This window comes from Monodelphis domestica, chromosome 5 (assembly GCF_027887165.1).
Source record: "Monodelphis domestica isolate mMonDom1 chromosome 5, mMonDom1.pri, whole genome shotgun sequence".
NCBI classification, from domain to species: Eukaryota; Metazoa; Chordata; class Mammalia; order Didelphimorphia; family Didelphidae; genus Monodelphis; species Monodelphis domestica.
This window is the reverse complement of record NC_077231.1, coordinates 103,672,736-103,695,565: the sequence shown is the minus strand read 5'-3', so window position 1 is coordinate 103,695,565 and position 22,830 is coordinate 103,672,736. Positions and strand designations below refer to the sequence as shown.

The 22,830-nt window shown below is 40.2% G+C and overlaps 1 protein-coding gene across 18 annotated transcripts in view; it reads right to left on the bottom strand.

The window, feature by feature from the left end:
• The window catches only part of TNRC6B (trinucleotide repeat containing adaptor 6B), a 272,807-nt gene that overhangs the window by 66,565 nt on the left and 183,412 nt on the right, over window positions 1–22,830 (bottom strand). For all 18 annotated transcript variants that reach the window (XM_056798993.1, XM_056798978.1, XM_056798984.1 and 15 more), the window contains 2 exons: window positions 9,389–9,410; window positions 2,183–2,524 (listed from right to left, as the gene is read on the bottom strand). In XM_056798993.1, coding sequence (XP_056654971.1) covers window positions 2,183–2,524; window positions 9,389–9,410 — 364 coding nt within the window. The remainder of the gene's footprint in view (window positions 1–2,182; window positions 2,525–9,388; window positions 9,411–22,830) is intronic.

Here is a 22,830-nt window from a genome sequence, read left to right as displayed (position 1 = left end):
TCCCCAGATTATTGTTATTCATCCAGTTATATTCTGAACTTTATTTAGAACCAAGCAAGCTAAATCTAGTCTATGCCAGAAGAATCTTACAAAGTTGTGAGTAGAATGGGAGTCAGAGAACACTCAAATTTATGTATGTTTACTTTCTCTTAGAGGATACCTTATAATGGTAAATGTTTTTTAAAAGGTGGGGAGTCTTAGTTTCAAACCTATTTATTTGTATAATAGGAAGAACACTTCCAGAAACTCAGTCCATACCCCGTTGTCATAAGTTTTACCATAATCAACCTTTAAATTTCTTCTAAATAAACAAAAACCCCAAACCATGCAATTACAAATAAAGCAATAATAAAGGCTGTATCTTTCACATCCAAATACAAGTCATTTGAAAATTTTCTATTATTTTACTTAATATTAATAAACTTGTTCCCTAAAGATGTGAGCAAAAAGCTTCATCTTCAGACCCCTGGTGTGATAGTCTGAAAAAATACTGAGTAACCTCAAAGAAGTGAGAAGCTACACTATGCTATAGTAGTGGTCTCTCGGTAACCAAGGATGACAATTGTCTTTGTGCGCTTTCATCTGTGATGTAGATGAGTGTGCACAAAGACACTTGTGCGTGATGGAGATTTAAGTGGAAAAGTCGATGCACAGGGACAGTCCCACTCTCTTGGCATTGGAAGCCACACTATGCAAAGACAACACAAAACTGATGGATAAGTCACTGGCTAGTTCTTTTTTTTTTTTTTAATAATATTTTATTCGATCATTTCCAAGCATTATTCATTAAAGACAAAGATCATTTTCTTTTCCTCCCCCCCACCCGCCATAGCCGACACGTGATTCCACTGGGTAACACATGTCACTGGCTAGTTCTTCCTGGCCCTGCCACCAGGTGGTCTACCAGGCTCTATGCTAAGGTCAGGCTGCTGCTTGGTCATAGCCAGTGGCTTTCACTTCCCCTAGTTTAGGTCAGGCTGGGCAGGGCCAGACTGGAACTCTACCTGGAAGCACAGGAAACAGGCTTGGGCTGCTTAGTATCTGTACACTTAACTTGTATCCAAGTCCGTGTGTTTTTTCATCATAAAAACCACTGTGTAATCCTGAAATTTTACATGCATAGATATAAATGCACTGTAATGTCCCAGAATGGGCTTCAGATTGATCCTTTAAACTGGATAGCTCAGCACCAATCAACAAACCTTTTAACTGTTTACTGTGTGCCATGCACTGTCCTGAAGATGGAGAATACAGGAATCTGAATTTTATTAGGGGAAATAGCTGATATAAATTAAATACAAAGTAGATTCAAAATCATTTGAATAGGAGGAGGGGGAAAAAAATGACACTACTAGCAGCTGGGGAGAGGGGATTCAAGCACTTTATGGCTATCTGTGGTTTGATGAACCCTCATATCTGCTTTTCTAGAGACTTCTTTTCCTGTCTAGCTTCTGAAACAACCTCCAAATCAGTTTTTAACCGGACATGTTCATTGCAATTCTGCCTCTAATGCTTCTTTTGGGCACACAATGAGCACTTCATAATGCATGCTGAATGACCAACAGGCCAAGGGCCATGACATTTTTAGTGATGTTGTACTTGACACAACATTAAAAACAACTTCAATCTTCCTTCAAAATCAGCTTCCCTAACCCTGGAGCAAAAGCACCTGATGTCCAGCCTTTTTCAGATCTGGGACCAAGTAGGCAGTGAGAATTGTGGGAGGAATAGCTTTGATTTATGAGTTGAGCAAAATAAAGTCTAAAACTGTGACAATAACAGGAGCTGATACTGAAAACCCTGTTTTTATCCCTCTGAATCCCAATTGGAGGGGGACAAGGAGAACCAAGGAATTGACAGTAGACTCTGAGTTATGTCTCAGAAAGGTGAAAACCAGAGCATTTAGATGGATTCACTCTCTGTGATGAACAGCATTCTGGGGATTAATCTCTACTCTACTCTGCCAGCTACCTTGGATTTTTGTTTTAAGATGCTCAAGACAACCACAGGAATCACTTACTTAAGACCAGTAATCTTTCTTCAGAGCATAGGCAAGACAAGTGGAGAAAAACTAGATTGCTGCTCTCTGCTGATTTAGTACAGCCCTTCCTAACCCCAAGTTGCCACCATTTTGGACAATTCTGGTGGGAGTCTGGCCAGCCACTGGGGGCCTTGCTCTTACCTGAGGCAGGCCCACTCTCACTTTGCAGCAGGGCTCCTGTCACTTGTGCGTTGTTGGGGTTTGCTCCAGGTGTGGTAGAAGGAGGAGGCCCGGCTCCACCCCCAAGGAGCATACAGGAGGCTGGAGGGGGCTGCCCACGTTTTAGTAACACTTTGTGGTCCTGCTGGCAACGGAATCGCGGTGGCACCTCCCGAGGCATGTAGCGGGCGGCGCTTGGCGGTTGTCCGTTCGGCACTGCCACCCTTTTGGCATTGTTGCCACCATTGACTGGTGGCGATGGAGAGCTGCCAATCGGGCTGGCGGCCGTTGGTTGGCTTAAACTTGGTTTCGTCACTTCGGGCACTGAAAGAGGCAAGAGAACAAATCCATGAAATGAAGCAAATTTTTCTGCCCACAGGGGCACAATAGACTCATGACCAGATGTTTTCAGAATATTCTAAAAGGATCCTGCAATGCTTGTTTCTTAAGGCAACTTCAGTTTTTTTTTTAAACTCTAGAGTTTTTCCTAAGAAATAAATGATAACCATGTAGAATGCAATAATATGCATCAATTTATCCTATAATAGCCTGTGCCATAAGTGTTATAGAAGTCAATGCATTGAAATCAACTCCAATATTCATGAAGTGTTTAACCAAGGAGGCCAGTGTTCAGTGTAGGAAATATACAGATTAAAAATAAATCCATAAGGTAAATGTCCATGCCTTCATGGAGCTCACAATCTAAAAGAGAATGAGGCATGTGTTCAAATAGCTACAAGTGAGAATGTCACAAGAAGAGAAAAGAGGCTCACACTTTTAGGGCAGACTGAGAACATTAGGAAAGGCTTCTGTTTTAAATGTGTGAAAAAGAGTGATGAAGCCTCTAAGAGTTATCACATAAAAGCCAGCTTCCAGAAGGAAGCTGGATATACTTTAGAAGTCCTAGAACTCTGCTCTGGAAGGCAAGTGTAATGGAAACACACATGGATCCAACAACTCAAGGACTTGGTGGGTCAAATGAATAAAGTGTGAGTCTGCAGGATTCTTCTGAAAAGGAAAGAGATATTTTGTGGTAAATGAAACAAGGAGAGAAGCCTCTCTTCTCAAAAGGGACTCTTCTACTTTGAGGGCCTACAGGGGCTTAGAATGGAGCAGAGATGCTCTGTTTGGAGTCTTGCAGTCTGACCCTGGGGAAATTACAGGGATCACCACATCTGTGAAATCTGAAAAATCATGTGAGACCAAAGGGACAGTTCAGGAAGATCTGTATGAATTGATGCCAAGTGAAATGGAAGGAACCAGGAAAATACAATAAAAACAGTTCTGAAAGACATCAGAACTCTGATGCACCAATGCAGAGCCCAACTGTGATTCCAGAGGATGAACCACAAAACATGTTCTCTACCACCTGACACAGAAAGGATGGTCTTAAGATGCAGAACAAAACATACATTTCTGGATATGGCCAATGATGTTTTGCTTGACCATGCATATTTCTTATAAGAGTTTGTTTTTTCCTTTTCATCTGAGGAGGGAGAGTAGGAAGAAAATAAAATAAATGCTCATTAATGGAAAAAATTTTCAATAAAAAAACCAGAACTGCACAAATCTAAAACAAGCTTATGATGCTTATGATGAATTCTAGGAACAATAAATATGGATTTTTGAGCTATGTTGGAGTTAAGAAGAAGATCAAAGAAGTAATAGGCAACGAACTGCCAGGAGCAACAGGTGTTAATGGTAACAGATGATTGTGAGAAGGGAGAATAAGATCCGGATTCTTCTGTTTCATCAGCCAAGGCAATGATATTCCATTTGGGAGAGGTAGAACAAAAATAGATAATAGAACAGTGACAGTCCCAAAATAAGAGGACAAGAAAAGCAACTAGTTGCTTTCAATAAGTTCAAATTATCAGACTTCAGAAAAACAATATGATGGACTTCAGGATATATTTTTAAAATTTTGCTATGCTATTATCTTTGAAAAGTAATGGTGTGTTCCTCCATTACTGGTCCAGACCAATATGATCATTAGCTTCCTTTCTCCTCAAGAATTTTAAGAAATGGTTCCTGGGCATTAGACTGGTTACTTTTCAGGAGGCTTCAAAGACAGCACACTCTCCACTGCTCCACCAGGTTAACCTCATCAAAGACTGGGCAATCTTGGGCTCTGTCCTACCCTTAAACTGGTATCAGATAGTTCCCCCTTGTTGGTCACACCCATGAATTCTCAGCATAATTTGGTTGAACACCAGAAGCTGTTTCCTTTTCAGACTCACAAAATCAGCTGGCCAGGATGTCAGGATAGGCCCCCTTTAGCCCAAACCTACACCTGAATAAAGAATGCTATTTACACCAAGCCAACTGAGGGGTCACCCAGTCTCCACGTGGAGACTTCCAGAAAAGGAAAGCATCACTGTCTGAGACATTCCTCTGCACTGAGGGCAGCTCTCACCATAACAAAGAGCTTCAAATATCCCTGTAGAAACTTTCCCCCTCTACGCTATGCTCCCTCTGGGCAGGTCCAAACAGAACAAATTGAACTCCCCTCTCTCAAGAGACAGGCTTCAGCTCCACCCTCTGGGGGAGTAGTCTCCAGACTAAGGTCCAGTTCAGTCTGGCCCATGTTCTTCTTCCATCTCCCAGCTCTCCCTTGAAATCTCTTCCCACTGGTTTCCTCTGCAGCTACTTCTGATTTTTAAACAGAAGAGCAGCAGCACATCTTTCTTCAAGTCTTTGCCTCTCTTTAGTAGGAGGTTGGCTTCTATTTCTCTAGAGCTATGGGACTACTATCTGGTAGAACTGAAGAGACCTTACACAGACCTGGCCACCTGGAACACTATCTTTTAGTGCCTCTTGCTAATTCTCAAGACAAACGTCTGGGGAAAGGAAGAAGTGGAATAGGAATTGGAGAAGGAGAGAATGGAAAGGAGCTTGTTGCAGGAAATTCTTGAATAATTTCTCACTTGTATTTGAGATACTTCTTAAGTTTGTTCTACCACACTAATGGGATGGGCAAGTCAGGCTAGCTGAAGCAGCAAGGTGTCACTGAGGGAGAGACCAGCCATGCAAATCAAACTGCCACCATCACTATCACCATCTTTGCACAGATCTTGATGCCTGGGCCCAAGAGCTTTGGAAATAGTTATGATATTAGCCAAGTGCCTTCTACCACCACCAACCTGGGAAGCTGGAGCCTGGGGACTCCTTCCTGTAGGAACTCCATTTTCAGCTCCAGAAGACCCAGAAAGGAGAGATATCTCTGAAGTCCTTGGCCTGAGCCAATGGTCCCCCATCAGAAACTCATATGATTTCATCACTGGAAATGACATTAAAGACAAGGCCTCACCATCTCCTTTGCCCCTGAACTCCAAGAATCATGAGACATGTCCATCTGACTGGTAGTTGAAGCCTTCCCTATGGATTGTCTCTTCCCATTAGAGGAGGAGCAACTTGAGGGCAGTGTTTCTGTTCTCTGTGGCTGTATCCCCAGTGCTTAGCACTAAGAGTAGGAGGTGCTTGATTAATGCTTATTCATTCAGTAATTGGCAAACTCTTACCAACAATCAAGGATAACAACAGCTCTTCTTAGCTGTCACCTGCACATCTTCTCTTTTCAACATTGATCAGATATTAGGCATTTGTACTTGGATGACTCTCCCTCTTCGGTTCCAATTCTTGTTGATTCCTTCCCTTCTTTAATTTCTACATCCAATTAAAGCCAAGTCCACCATTTCTTCATTTCAGATCCATCAGGGGCTTGCCAATTCCTCTTTACTCTGACTACCCTAAATCCAAGTTGTCATTACCCAGAGCCTAGACAACTGGCTTCCTGCTAGGCCATCTTCCAAATGATTACCAACCTAATTTTCTTTAAAATATTCTGCAGCTCCAAAACATAACAACAGTACCCTATAATGATGAATTCTTAAACCCTTAACTCTTAACTAGGCTCAATTTAGAATTTACCAATCCAACTGAGTCAGTCTCTTTACTATCCCTGTGAGATCACACTAACTCCTATCTATTCTATTGCTTACACAATGTCCCCTTTAGTCTTACCATGCTTTCCATCTCTCTGCCTGAAGAAATCCTATCCATCTGCCAAAGGCTGTTTGCTACCCAGACAACACTTCTGACCACTAAGGAGAAGAGAGGTTATCTTTTTCTTCCCTGACTACCAACTGTCTGTATTTCCTATCACTTAGCACTGGACTAGAGACATTTCCTTTTGTTCTCTACGTCATGTGCATGAATGTTACCTTCCCACAGTATAATTGTTCTGAAGATGGGGGCTTAGTTCTTTATATATCTCTAGTCTAGTATAGAAAGAACTCCCAGTATACTTGCAGAAACCATACTACCATGCCCCAAGAGAAAAGCAAAGAATTGTGTCTATCAAAACCTCAACAAGTGAGTTTGAAAGCACATATGCAATGTGTTCATAGGTTTCCTGGATTGATATCTAGAAGGAACCTCAGAAATGACACTAGAATTTATTTCCACCTTTCCAAAGTTGTTGTTTAACAAGAAGCCAATAGGCACTGGGAGTTGTGACCCTGTGCCAAAGATCATAGAGGTCAAAGCAGAGCTAGGACTACTATCCATGTCCTCTGACTCCATCTAATGTTCTGCTACCTCCAGATCAGGGTGTTGGTGAAACAATATGTTTAGATCCATCTAAGCAGAAAGAGAAGAATAACATTCAAGTTAAGGAGGGAATGAACATTTTTAGATTTGAATAGATAGAAAAAATAACCAGATTTAAGGGAGGAAGAGAGAAAAGAGAGATAGAGGAAAGCGAGAAGCAGAATAAACTACTGCTGCTGGAGCAAGCATAAGCCTAGAGGAAGTAGGAAGAGTCCTAAAGGATTGGGAAGAGGACTGACTGACTTAAGGAAATAGTAGGGTTACCTCTCTTCCTGTAATCAGGAGGAGGAAAAGCTAGTACCAATTTATGAATGACTAGAGAACATGAGCTGAAGGAGCTCATGGTCAATCATCTCAGCAAAGAGCCAACAAAAAAGGCTGTGCCTCCTTAATAGTTTATTTCATGGCTAGAAAAAGTAGGGCCCAAGTCTTAGAATCCTAAAACCCATTGAAAAGCTAGATTTTGGTCTCCTTGCTCATTCCAGATCAAAGCCCCCAAGCTATCTATGGCCTACCCTAGACAATTAGAAAAATAAGTAAAGCAGAGTACAAGCAGCTAACCCTGCTTTGAATAAGAAGATAAGTGAAGAGCAAGGGACTCAGAGTTAAATTAAATAAGTACTAATGCCGGGTTCTGTAAGCCAAGAGAGAAAAAGCACATATTTTCTGAGTAGCTAGAGGCAGAACAAGGGAACTACACATTGAGATTGGCTGGGACCAAGAAGAGTCACCAGCTTTCTTTTAATTGTTAAATTAAGGAAGTAAGCAAGGGAAGTTCAAAGAAAAGACTATCATGGTCAAAATGATTTTTATCATCTTGGATTATTTTCCTTTCCTTTTTTGCCACGTTGGAATTAAACACATACTTATTGAGTAGCTCTTAAACGTAAGGCTCTGTGCCAGGGGCTGGGAATACACAATGTAAAGGAGACCAAGACCCTGCCCTTTAAAAACTAAGGGGGAAGGATACACACACAAATAAGTGGAATAAAGTTACTGTAATGTAATGAAGTCAAAGGTGGAGGTAAAACTCTCAAAGAAATAGCAATCAATGACATTATTTGAAATTACTTGAGTTTTTAATCCTCAAGATTTTCCCCCCAGGTATCTCTGCCACTAAATTCTGTGGCCATAGGGATGTATGTGCATCAACAACTGGCGTTCTAGACTTCCTGTTTGTTGCCTCAGGCCCTACTGTTGCTCTATCTGACTGATCTCCTCCCCAACCTATCCTTTTACCAATGCCAGCCTAACATTGAGCTTGTACTCTTGAGAAGGAAAAAGGAAGCTAAAATTCCAGTGGCCATGCCTCCCCTTAGCCCTCCACTCACTCTTCCCCCAATCTCACTGGCAGCTTTAACAGCATTCTCAGCCTCTGGCCCATCTAACCCCAGAGGACTTCCTTTTCAAAAAAGGGAGAGAGACACAAGAGTCTGGGTTTTCTTTGAAATGTGTATGAATCCTAACCTTATTCCTTATAAAATTCAACCTCCGCACATGTGGATTTTTGTCTTTCCTCACAAGGTGGGGGCAGGGAGAGAAAGGAAGGTGAGGGAAGGGGGGAGGGAGAGAGGGAGAGAGAGAGACAGACAGAGACAGAGAAACAGAGACAGAGAGAGAGACAGAGAGAGAGAGAGAGAGAGAGAGAGAGAGAGAGACAGAGAGACAGAGAGACAGAGAGAGAGAGAGAGAGAGAGAGACAGACAGAGAGAGAAAAAGAAAGAGAAAGAGAAAGAGAAAGAGAAAGAGAGAGAGAAAGAGAGAGAACTGGACGAAAGAAGCATCTTTGTATGGGATTTAATGCAGGTGAGAAGCCTCCTTTTCCTAGAGCTTGTAGAGTGTGGGATTCCCATATTTTCCAAGTTGTGACAACTCCCATTCATGGCATTTTTGAAGAACAGACTCAGGGGCCTATCAGGATGTCCAGGTTAAAAAAAATGAGCAGAGCTGACAGAATTACTCTCTTCTATTTGTCTTTACTGCTCTTTCCTGTGAAGGAGGGTAACATATCATCTAATTTTAGATTAACTAAAGGGTCCTTCATTAATTTGGTTTAATTCCAAATTTCAATACATCACTTCAGGAAATATAAATACACATAACTCCTCCCAGTATAAACCTACTTTCCCCATCAAATTAAGGTAAATTGTTTTTCTCCTAATGTTTTTCTTTAAAAAGATGTACTTTAGACCAAAAAATAATAGATTAAAGCATTTAAGTTCCTTAGCTGTTCCTTCTAAAGGAGAAGCACTAAGAATTATATAGAAAAGCATTTTGAGATCCTCAGTTCAAAGGCATGACACCCAAATACTTACGGTAAAAGATACTGTTCTGTTTTGTTTTTTCTTTCTAGAAAACACTCCTCTTCTTAAAAAAAAAAAAGTCTAACAGTCATACAAGTACTCTTGGCTGTCCAATGCCAGGCTTACTTCCACCAATTCAGCAAAAACGTAATTACTATGCACAGAGCTCTCCTTCCTTTTTCCAGAAAGCTGGCAGTTGATCCAGGAGCATGATCTATGTGAAATCGACGTTTTGAACAGTGCTTTTGAATTAAACAAGTAAAAATAATCTTACCTTTGGTTTTTTGTTCCGTGACCTGCAAAATAAACAGAAGTAAAGAAGAATATTAAAATGCCCTCCAATTCACTCCTAATATACAAAAAGAATTAAGGACTTTACAAATGGATCCTTGTTATTGATAAGTCACAAGTCCAGAGGAGCACAAACTGCTTCTGGAACCCTCTGCACCATGGTTCAAATCCACAGATTTAAAGCCCAGGGCACCATGCTGGCCATGGAGCTACTATGCAGATAAAAAAGTCAGCACTCCCTTCCATGGAAGAGTTAACCTCCCATGAGAGAGAGATTCAAGAATCATTAGCAAAGTAAGGGCTCTACTAGCAGAGACACAGGGGAGAAAGAATCCAAACATCAAAGTGCTTATTAAGTGAAAGGCTCTGTTCTAGGCACAAAGGGCTTGTTTATTCATTAGGATCGGAGTCATGGCATAATGGTCTTCAATCAAGAGACCAAGAAAGTCCAACAAAATGATCAATTTAGAACTTTTATAAAACCAGCATGTCTGCTTAGCAAATAGCATTTACAAAATTTGGATCAAAACACTTCTCCCAAACACCAATGAGATGGATAAAGGTGAGAGATTTAAAATTAACCACTAAGGATGATAAAACAAAACTTTAAAACATATCTTATTTGAAAGTATGAAGACAAACGGTCCATATAATACTGTAAACATCATGAAGTCATAAATAAAAATTCAAATATGGAAACCAAATCTTGGACCAACTAATAATTTCTGAAGCTTGAAGAGGGTAAATTAAATAAAAATAATATAGGCAGGTAGTAAACATGGAGATCATCAACCTTAAAGGTTCTACAGGCTAAAAAAAATTGGTTCAAGATAGATTTGGACAAAATTCCTAGATGACAGTCCCAAAAAAGGTCATTAAAGGAAACTAGAGAAGCCTGTGGTCAATACCTTCCCCCAAAAGAACTTCTTATGTCAATGTTATAAAGGAAACAAAAAGTTGGATCTGCCATTGATTAGAGTTACTGCAGTTTTATAGCAAATTTCTATTTATCATAAGTGGTCTTTTCCAGTACTTTATAGACAGAATATCTACTGAAGATATCCACATGCAAATTCCCTGTAATCTGTTTACTTTAAAATAAGAATTAATCTATATCCAAACACAGTTCCCTAAAATATTAAATGTATTTCCCAATTATTTAAAATATTTTGAAATCACCTCAGATTCAAAGGTCAGGAACAGAAGCCAATGTTTCATCAAGGTTTAATACCACATAAGCCTATAAAATACTATAAATGTCTTGTAATGTGGGTTCTGTGTGTGTGTGTTTTTTTAAACTCTTATCTTCTGTCTTAGTATCAATTCTAAGACAGGGCGAAACAAGGGGTAGGCAACTGAAGTAAGTGGCTTTCTGAGGGGGTCACACAGCTAGGAAATTTCTAAGGCCAGATTTGAACCTAGGTCCTCCCAACTTCAGGCTTGGTGCTCCATCCACTGCACTACCTAGCTGCCTTAATTGTGGGTTCTGTTGAAGCAATAGGCCACAAGAGGAAAAAGTCTGAAGCCTAAATACACAGTGTCTACTAACACTAAGCAGCTGTCCAGTACTGAAAGCCTTGGCCTGATGGGTTTATACATCCACATCAAGGAAAACCCAAAAAGTTTTGCTGCCATTACTTAGTGATGCTTTGAGAAAAAAATACAACTCAAATCTTTTGAGCCTTTTCTGAAGTTGCTATCATGCTAGTGCCCAAATTTTGGTGTTAAAAGAAAATTATTTCCATTTGTCCACTCCCAGTCATAATATGGTTGTTACTTATTTTTACTAATTCCAAAGAATTCAGTAGCTCAGTTTTTAGAACTCTTGGTTGTGAATAATTCTTTAGAATAAGACTGGAATAATTTGTTTGAGGCTCTACAGTAACTTACTCCAACACCCCATCTATACTATATTTTATTCTAAATCCATCCATCTTTGGTCTCCAAGACCTGGCTCCCTCCTGATGACATCAAATTCTCTCATCTCTCTTTCTCTCATGTCCCCTAACTCACTGGTCAAAGTAGAGAACGTCTCCCTCTATGTCACATTTAGCAAGTTATCTTTCCTTGAAGTTCATGTTATCCAAATTTATCACCCAATCCAGAGCCTCATAACTGCTATCTAGTCACCTCCAGGATAGTCTCCTCCCTCCTCCTCTCTATGAGAACACTCGCTGGTTCAGCCTTCTTTCCCTATCTCCTGTTCTAATACTGATGCAACACCAGCATGCCTGTGAGCACACAACCACCCACCCTCAAATATCCAAATTCTTGATTTCTTAAACTACCCAATTGCCATGACCTATTCTTCCACTCCACCTCTGCTATAAAAAGAATGTTATACTCTCACTGGGTTCATGAACTCCAAAATTCCTTTATCTGACCATAATCTTCTATGACTCAACCTTTCCCTATGCCTTATGACTCCTGACCCTCTTCTTCCTCCTCTTCATTGTCACCTCCAGTCCTTCCACCTCTCTATTCTTTCCTAGGCCACCTCTGCCCCTCACTCCTTCTTTCTGACTGACTCCATTCTGTTCTCCCTAATTGTAGCCCTTGGCTACAACTCAACTCTACACTATCCTCTAAACTTGATTTCCCCTTCCTACCCTGCCCAACCTTGTCCTTTGTAGGTTTTGCCAAGTCCCAACACTGGATCTTTCTCACCCCGTCTCGTTCACTCCTATGTATATGATGCTAACAAAAACTGGAAGAGATCATGAAAATATGGTAACTAGGTCCACTACAAATTTATATCGGCTAATCTCAAATGGGTCTTGAGGATGGCAAGGCAAACATTCTAGTTGATTTGCTCTCCGACTCTCCATGAAACTTCTTCTAAATTTCCCACTCATTCTTCAAGCCTTCCAAGGGACCCTCAAACCCTATGCTTTCAGATGAAGCTCTTGACTCATAAGGCATAAAAATAACAAGCAAACAAATAAATAAGGGTCATTTGCTATGAGCTCCTCCTCCTTTTCTCTTCCTAATCTTACATCACTCTTGTAGACTTTCCCTTCTTCACTTGGCCTCATACGATGTCCTTTCTCAAGGCAAACCCATCTAACATTTTCCCCATCTTCATCTTCTCCATCAAACTGCCCCCATTACCCACTTCCTCTGCTCTCATACAAAATGCTCTGCCAACTGGCTTCCAACTTCATCAATGATCTCTTAATTGCCAAATCTAACTGATTTTTCTCAATCCTGATCTTCAACTTCTTTGTAACCTATGACACTATTGATCACATTCTCCTTACTAGACACCCTCTACTCTCTAGGTTTTCATGACCCTCCTTCTCTCCTGGTCTAACTATCCTCTCTTCTATTCCTTTTGTTAACTCTTAATCCATATATCACACCCAATTATTGGTGTCTCCCAAGTCTCTGTCCTAAGGCCTCTTATTTTTTCATTCTATACAATCTCATTTGGTGACCTCATCAGCTACTGTGGGTTCAGTTATTTTTATGCAATTGATTTCCAGATTTGTTGATCCAATTTTAAGTCTCTCATCTGAACTACTGTCACATATAACCAAATGCCTTCTGGATGCCTTGAACCAGATCTCATATAGGCATCTCAACTAAATATATGTCAAAGAAGACTCATTATCTTTTCCTCTTGAACTCTCTCCTCTCCCTAAATTCCTTTGTACTATTAAAGAGTACTATCATCCTTCTAGTCATGCAGTTTCCAACCCTGTTGTCATTCTTGACTCCTCCCTCTCATTCAACACATTTAACCTCATTTTGCCCTTCAAATATGATCCCCGTTCCCCTCAAACACCACTGCCCTTGTTCAGGCCCTTCTCATCATTCATCTGGATAACAGCAATGTCCTTTTAATTAGCAACAAGACCTCAGATCTCTCTAAACTCTAGTCCAATCCTCCATTCAGCTGTGAAAATGACTTTCCTAGTAGGTCTGAGTGTGCCACCCCCTTACTCAAGGAGCTCCAGAGATAAAAAAGAAAGACCTATGTTTGACATTTAAAGCTCTTCACCATCTGGCCCCTTCCCAAGGCCCTTCCCAGTCTCCACTTCTATTCCTTTCCATGCACTCTAGGATCCAACTCTCCTGGCCTCCTTATTGCTCCACAAGCATGGCACTACTCCATTTCCTATATCTATGCCATGTTCCTGGCACACCCTCTCATGCTGGCATGCTCTGTTTCCTTACCAAGATTTCCTTTCAAGATGCAGCTCAAATCCCATCTCCATGTTCTGCAGGAGGTATTTTTTGCCTGCTCTTTCTCTGTATCCCCTGTTGCTAGTACTTTCTTTTCTTGGATAATTCTCCATCAACTCTCTCTAATTTAGATTATTCCATTGCTTAATAAACAACAACAACCCTCACCTTCCATCTTCCACTGCGTTCCAAAGTAGAAGAGTGGTAAGGGTCAGACAGGAGGGTTGTGACTTGCTCAGGGTCACACAGTTAGGAAGTGCATGAGGCCAGATTTGAACCCAAGCTCCCCTACCCAGCCATCTCCAAGTCTGGCTCTCTATCCATTTAGCTACCTGACTGTCCCCTTACTCCATTTATTTTTAACCTATCTATTTATCTGCTTGTTTTCTTTACAGAAAGTAAGCACTTAATGTTTCCTGACTATATCAGAACCTAATTCCAATATAAGACAGCTTTTAATATAATAAAAGATGATCCAACCAATCAAAATACTTCTCATCCTTTACTATGTGCTAGGACTAGGGATTGCCCTCAAGGAATTCATATTCTAATGGGGGAATGGTAACATATAAATATCTAGGTAGAGTCAAAACATGGAAAAAGTTACTAGAAAGGCATCCTCTATAGAAGGAAGGACTTGAGTTGCTGTTGCATCCTGGGAGGCCCCCAAAGGCAATGAACGGGAGCTAGTATAGAGTCTGGGAAACTTGGCATGACTATTTTTCTAGTCACCTAGATCTGCAATCAGAATGATCTACAATTTCTCATCTTTCCATCCTCGATACTCTACCAAAATCTACCTCCAAATATTTGTCCTATCTGTCCCTTTCTCTCCAGGTGCAGCCACCAGCCTAGTTCAGACTTTCTTCATTTCTCACCCAAATCAATGCAGATATCTCTTAAATGGACTCCCTGCCTTCAAGCATCAGACCATTCCATCTTCCACATAACAAAAGTAATATTCCTGATAGACTGCTCTGATTATATCACTTCCCCAGCTCAGGAAGCCTGAATAATTTCCTGATGCCTAGAGGACAATATCAGAACTCTTCATCTGATGGACGTCTGCTGCAGGACATGCTATTCTCCTTCACACAACTCAGGGATTCCCTCAAAAGGCCTTCCCATGCCTAGAACAAGTCCCTTACTCCCCCCTCTTGGAGTCTTAACCTTCTTTCAAAGTAGAAATCGAGGGGCCACTTCCTACACAAGTCTGCTTTGTATTTGGCTATTTGTGTCCAGGCTATTCCCTTCCATCGAAGAAAGGAAGCATGGTGCTGTGGAAAGAATCAGAATCAGAATCATTCAGAATCATTCCACCTCTGAGTCTCTCTACTCGTGTGCTTGTGCAGCCTCTGAGAACACTTCAATTTATGATTTATGATCACATATCTTGATTTATGATTTTGTATCCTTAGCACCCAGCCCAGGATCTACCTGGCACACAGGAAGAGCATGATACATGCTTGTTGAATGAGTTCCAACACACAGTCTTACAAAAAGGATTTTTCTCATGGGGATAAGCTCCTATAGACCTACTGTAGGTAAGCTGGCTTTGCTCAGTGATATTCAAAGTGCTGCCAAAAGCAGGGGGAAAACTGGAGGGGCCACATGTGGCACCAAGCTTAGCAATCATATGTAAACTTGACAAAAAAAAACAATGGGCACACTGTCAGGCACACATGCTAATTAGCACTGTTGGATCTTCAATATGCACCCCTGGGCTTGAAGGCAATCAATAAACCATACAACATTTGCTAAGGAAACACCTCCTCTGGGCCAGGGGCACAGCTGGGTCATGCGTAAGTACCTCCCCCCATACACATGCATACATATACTACATGCAGTCCATATATAAACTATTAAGTGGATTTCTACAACAACTTTCCTCACCATTTTAGAATTGCAATAGGACAATCTGCTTTACAAAGGCTCTTCTTAGCATCATAGTGAATTTTTTCTATCTCAAAATTCTTGGGTGGGGGTGGGGGGTAAAAGATGGTGCCTTCCTTATGGATTTCAATATTTAGTAATGATTAAATACCAGTAACTAGGATTTCTCATAAGGAAGAAGCAAAACATTACAAAGAAAGAAGACTCCAATCTCTGACAACACAGGGCAATCCCCTGAGTTACAAGAAAGGATAATCCCCAAATCTCTAAACCCCATTGGTTGGAGGTTTGAACACAAGCCAATATCAACGCAACATTCTTTTAACATGACACCCTCTAATGACCACTTTAGACCTGAAGTCTCAAAGCCAAGATGGGCCTTGCAAGGTCATCTAGACAATCACCACAATCTCATCTCAGCCAGGAAAACAAGAGTTTTTAAAGAGGGAAATGCCTTATTTAAGGTCACTGAACAGCAAGCCTTCAGATAAGTCACTGAACTTTTCAGGGTCACGTGGATTTTAGGGTTAAATTTCATTTTCCTAAGGAGAAGGGAAAAATCCTGTGAAAATTCCCTAGGAAAACACTGCACTCTGATTGTAATGGAGAAGCATCATCAGTCACAATGTGCCTCCACAGAAGTTTCCATTATGATGTTTATGGGGTACCCCTTTCCCCCATGATACTGAAGGGTCCATGGTAGCTTCCAAGAGGAGCCTTGAGCTCTTCAGCACATGAGGAGTAGGGGGTTGGAGCGATGAAGCAGGGCACTCTCCTGGTACTAACTGCAGCATAATGAGGGAATCTGTCACCTCATTTCTAACAGAATTGTGTTAAGCAAGTGACCCCTGATCAGGCCTTGGTGTCCTCAAGTTGAAGTGAACACCTCTCTCCAGTGGAGACCCTAGAGCCACCCATAGGCATTTCCCCAACATGTCCAGCTTTCTTTCCTCTGGCTCCCTAAGTCTCCAAAGACAAAACCAAATTTACAAATGATAGAGTCTTTAAAAATGGTCTTCAGGACATTTTTGCTTTCTTTTTAATCACCTTTCAATTATTCCATTCTGGTTGGTGCAGCACATCCAAAAGAGCAAAGCCAGTTCTTAGGGATTCTCTCCACCTAACAATTAATACAGTGTTTCCTGCATGAGGTGCAAAGTACACAGGAGCTGGAAATCATGGTGCTAGAACTAGCTAGAGTGAAATGAAGCTCTCCAATGCCTTCAAAGCAGCCAGGCTGTACTTCATGGAGAATGGCACCTCTGCCTGGCTTCTTTCTGCCAAGACCTCCAGGGTCCAAGTCCATCAGGAAACAGATGCAGACTAAGTTGGTGAAGGCAATGAGTGATCTGGGAGTCATCTCTTCACTCCTGACACCCAGCCATCAGTTCAAAAGCACCCCACCTCCAAAGGGAGACTATCTTGTGCACCTACCCTTTGACCTCAGGACAATGGACAGTGAGAAGAGGGCCACAGACAGACCTACTTGCAGCATCAAGGAAGGAAGGGTCTTCACTAGCCAAGGCAGAGAAAGACTACATGTTGTATCACTGGAAGAAGAAAGCAGGCCCACGGATGAAATGCAGCATGCATGCAAAAGTGGAGTTTGTATGCAAAAAAGGCCAGAGAGAAATATGAACATGAAGAACCTGCACATTCTGAGGTTGTACACCGAAGCCATTGGGCCCTCAAAGCTCAGTATTTTGGACACTCTGCTAATAAACTTGTTTATTTGGTTTCCTGCCCACTGCAGATAAGAGCCAGTAAATTAAGAGGGAAGGAATGAGGAAAGGGAGACTTAGAGCAGGCAAAAAGAAGGAACAAGAGACAGCTGACAGTCAAACATAGAGGAAACAGAAAAATTAAAGCCTACAAAGGATCTCAAAAATGAAGCATCTATTTTCCAGAGAATTTCCAGAGCACATCGGACTGTGCATGGTCAATAAAAAAGCATTTTCTTTGGAAACAAAATGTCTCAAGATGGTACTCACGAGGAGATGACTTCAGACCATCAAAAAAGAAGAAAAAGTTATTTTTTTTTCAAGGCTAGAAAAACATGCAATGAATTTTACTTTGACTTTAAACACCAAATAAGTATTTCTCTGTACAAAGCAGAACCAAAAAACAGGACTGCAAAGATGTAGCCACAAATCTGCTTACACTGTATTTGGTGTAAAACAAGTTTGTCACACTATTTTCAAAGCTGTCCGTGTTGTCTGCATTACCTACTAATCTTCATTTGGTTTACTTCTGCACTTTGGAAAAAAAAAAACTGGGCAGCTAACTGGCTCTATCTCAGTGGATATAGCACCAAGCCTGGAGTGGGGAAGACCAGAGTTCCAATCTGACCTCAGCCATTTCCTAGCTATGTGACCCTGGGAAAGTCATTTAATCTGGACTCTGTAGCTCTTGTCCTTGTCTCTTCTGGTACCTTGACTTTATCACCTCTTTGGTTCTCTGGAATCTTTAATGGTGAATGCAGTGAAAAGAGTTAAGTCATTCTTAGGATTTTAATTTTGTTTTACCCTGCTAATGTAGGAACTAAATGAATTATGCAGTTCTGCTTTCATTACTTCATGTCAATGCAAATTAATCTTCCTACATTTCTCTGAAACTGCCTATCTTATAGCACAAGAGTATTACACTATTATGAATATACCATAATTCATTCTACCACTTCCCAACTAATAGGAACATTCTTAGTTTCCAGTTATTTGCCACCACAAAAAGAGCTGCTATAAATATCTTTAAACGTGAGGTCCTTTTCCTTTTTTTTTATTCCTCTGGGTTACAGACCTAGCAACAGCATTGCTGGATCATAAGGTATACATGATTAAATGACTTTGTGGCTGGTTTCAAATTGCTTCCTAGAATGGCAGTACCAATCCATGGCTCCATTATCAGTGCCCACTGATGTACTGGTTTCTCCTACAGTCCTTCCAACAATTATATTTCCTTGTTCTTATCAGCTTTGCCAGTCTGAGGGGCATTAAACAACGAGAGATGTTTAACTTGCATTTCTCTAGTTACTGGTGACTTGGAGCATTTCATATATGTCACTGACAATTTAGATTCCTTCCTTTAAGACCTACTTATTCACAGTCTTTGACTACTTATGGCTCTTATTTTTATGTCTGAATCAGTTCCTTAAATATCTTGGCTCTTTAGCAGAGAAACAGTAACCCCCTCACACCCAATTAACTGTTTCTCTTCTAATTTCAGCTGAATTTATTTGTTTGTGTAAAATCTTTTCAGTTTGGTTGTGAATTCCTCCCCTATTCATAAGCTGTAATATATATCTTTGTTCTAATTTGCTTATAATGTGACTATATTTCAGAGTCATATAATAACTTGGAACTCATCTTGGTACATGGTGGTGAGGTGTTTGTCCATACCTAATTTTTGCCAGGTTGATTTCTAGGTTTTTGTAGCATTTTTTGTCACACAGTGAAACCGTGCTAGTCTAATTGAGGCTTTTGGGTTTATCAAACATAATGTTACTATGTATATTTGCTTCTACATAACATGTATACTGTGTATCTAATGATTTCTCTAATCTCTACCTGGTACCAAATAGTTTTGTTGATTATTATTTTACAGTATGGAGTGAGACAGTATATTGCTAGTCCTATTCCTTACCACCTTTTTTTCATTATTTCTCTTTGAGATTCTTGACATTTTGTTCCTCCAGGTTATTTTTGTTATATTTTGTAGATCTATATAATCCTTTAAGAGTCTGAATAGTATGCCATAGAATAGGTAAATAAACTTGAGGTGAATTATCATTTTTACTATTTTGGCATAACTCAGCCAATAGCAATTATTAACTCTCCAATTTTTTAGTCTATTTTTATTTTTAAAGTGCTTGGTATTTATTGTCATAGTTCCTGTTTGTGCCTTGGTTGAGAGATTCCCCAAAATTTTATACATTCTATAGCTATTCTGAGTTTCTATCTGCTTCATTCTCTCTCTCTCTCTCTCTCTCTCTCTCTCTCTCTCTCTCTCTCTCTCTCTCTCTCTCTCTCTCTCTCTCTCTCTCTCTCACTCCCTCCCCCCTTTTCTCTACCTTCATTCCTTCCCCTCCACTAGATTTTGTTGGTAATATAAAGAAAGGTTAATTATCTGGGTGGTTTTATTTTATATCCTGCTACTTTGTAGAAGTTACTGATTACTTCCATTAATTTTTAGTTAACACTCTAGGGTTTTCTCAATAAATATCATCTAAAAATGACAATTTTGGTTCTTCTTTGCCTATGCTCATCATTTTCCTTTTTTCATCTTGTTGCTATAGCTAACATTTGTAACATTAAATAATGGCTATTAACAAACAGGGATATTGGTGTATGGTTTTCTGTGTTTGGTTTCTCCCCAGTTTAGATATCAAAATCATATTAATACTATAGAAAAAATTGACTGGATTTATTTTCCTAATTTTTGCAAATAGCTTATGTGATACTAGAATTAATTGCTTTTTTTAAATATTTGATGGAATTTGTACAACCATCTGGTTCTGCATTATTATTATGGCTGACTAATTTAATTTTTTTTTTTTTGAGATGAAGTTACTTAAGTTCTTTACTTATTCTGTCTTCATCTGAACTTCAAGATGTCTCAAAATCTGCTCTGACCCTGCTATCTCTTTGTGTGGTTTCTTTAGGTTCTTTATCCTGTAGCCCAAAGGAATCAAATAGATCTGCCCGAGATGAAAATGGCATTGGGATAGAACAATAAAAGTACAATTAAACATAAATAATCTTGAAAATTAAGACTCAGTTAATAAGTAGTCCTCAGGAATCCTCAGATCCTATTTGTATCTGAGTTTGATACCAGTACTTTTAGTAGACTTTTAGAAAAAAAATCCCTTCATGGACTCAGGTTATTTCTGTTTATGATTTCTTTTAATAGTCAAAAGAAATGGGATAATTTTTTGCATTACTTCTAGTCTCTTTAATTGTATTTCTTTACCTTTCTTGTATTTTTGTTATTTGGAGTACTTGTAAGTTGAATACCAGGTTTTATGGTTTTATTTTCCTTCTTTCTTTTAAGAATGCTTCCAATGGTCTTTCATTGACTATCCAGCTTATTCATTGATAATTAGACTTGGGTTTGGCTAGGCATATTATTTGGGATGTATCTTGAACACCTATGCCTTTTCCATTCTCTTCTGTAGTATGTGGTTAAACAGTGCGCAGAAGGGTCTTGCTATCCAAATTTCACTTTTTTTTTTTCAAGGAAAGAGTGGTCATTGTAGTTGTGAAGTATGATCACTCTGTCTCTTGGAGTCTTGAAGGCTAGGAATTTCTTGTGGTCTCTATCTACAGCAGCTATGAGCAATTTCCTGGCAGCATTTCTAGTGGGCCTCCATCCCTTGCACTTCTTCTGTGTTCTTAAGCCATGAGATGGTTGTATTTTACTCTTACAAAAGCCACATGTTCTCTTCAACCTTGGTGCCTTTGGCTCCTCTTCCAGATCATTCTTCACTTTACTGTTTCTTGGTGTCTCCAGTCTGCTCTCTCTTCCTTCTTGAGGGAACTTGGCCATCATGGATTTAAGATTTGCTGTTTTTGTCAAGTATTTCTGCTGTGCAGAGGCAATCGAACCATTCTGGAATATATTGCAACAGTGTAAAGCTCTATTAGAATTTAAAGGATTCTGGGTTTTATCATATTTTGGTTCAATTCCCTTTCTCTTTCAATATTTCTTTAGATAGCATTTGCAATCGTTTAGATGTCTTAATAGTCTTTTATCATCCACTTGTGCTAATAGTGCAGCTAGGTGATGCAATGGATAGAGTGCTGGGTCTGGAGTCAAGAAGATCCGAGTTCAAATACCCTTAGACACTTACTATGTGACCCTGGGCAAGTCACGTCATTCTGTTCACCTCAGTTTCCTCATCTGTCAAATGAGCTGGAGAAGGAAATGGCAAACCATTATCTTTGCTAAAAACAAAACAAAACAAAACATAAATGGGTTCACAAGGAGTTGGTCATGACTAAACAACAACAAAAGCAATAGGTTTTTAACTGAATTTTCTTCTTCCTAAGATCTTTGGTTGTTTGTCTTTAATATTCTCCTGTGTTCACTGTGACCCCTTCTCCTCCTTGATAAGATTTGCCTATATGTCTCAAAGATTCTGTACCCGTCCAGATGGGGAAACTAATTTTTTCATTCATCTGAGTCTATGCTCCAAGGGACAGGACTGGTTATAACTGGATGCCAGTCTCCTTTCCTCAGGTCTAGTATGAGCCCCCACTCTGGTGCCTTGCTCAGTTCCTTCTGTTAATTACTTCTTTGGCTGGGTTATCTGCTGCTTCTTGTAGGCTTGGGAGATGATTTTCTGAGTGGAGTTCTGCCACCACCTTGGGGGTTGCCTGACTTAGAATGCACAGTAGGCTGAATACTTGCCCCGCTCCCTCCCAACATGATCCTGCCCCTCTTATACTTCTCTCTTCTGCAAGTGGCTAGGCAGAGTTGAGATCTGGTGCTTGTGGCAAAAGAATACTAGGATAAAAGGCAGGGAGCAGAGAATGCAATAGAAATGCTGAATGGGTCCTAGAAATAGGTAGGTTGAGAACCCCTGTTAGTGAATGGAAGGGGACTAAGTGAGTGTTAGTACTTCTTGGTTTTTACTGTGAAGACCCCCATAATTATTCTACCTCTGATATGTAATTCCTCTTCTGGGTTATTTTTTGAGAATTTGTGGGAATTAGAGGAATAAAGGAACAAATTATTCTTCTTCCAAAGGTGGGAGGAAACTGCCCCAAATGAAACAAGTTTCATTGGAGAGTTTCTAACTTGGGAGAACTAATCAAGGAACAAATAGAGGCAAGTCTAAGAAAGCAAGTTCTGGACTGCTAGAGATGGTAGGTGCTCATGAGAAAAGAGAAACAAGTCACACTTTTGGAGAATTCCAAAGAAAAAAAAGCAATTTCCTCACAATCACCCTGTGACAGGAGTAGAAATACCATCCCTCAAATGGGGACCCAAAGAGGCATTCCTTATTATAATGATAGCTGGCATTTACCAAAGGTGCCTTATGTATATGACTTCCATTAACCCCTACGGATCAGGAAGGCCTGGGGAAGCTAACCAGAACCTACCACAAGCCATACAAATGGCTAAAAAGCCATTCAGCTAGATCTCAGATCCCAGACTTCTAGATCCAATCAACAACCTTGTCCCTAAAGCATCAATAACCTCAGTCTCTTCCTCTTTAGGGCTTTACATTTCTTGTTTCTAAAGCCACACCTGTTTCCTCACTCAAATTTCTCAAAAATAGTCGCCATTCACCATCACGCCTTTGACAAAATCGTTCCCTACAGAGCCCAGTTCAGGATGTGAAAG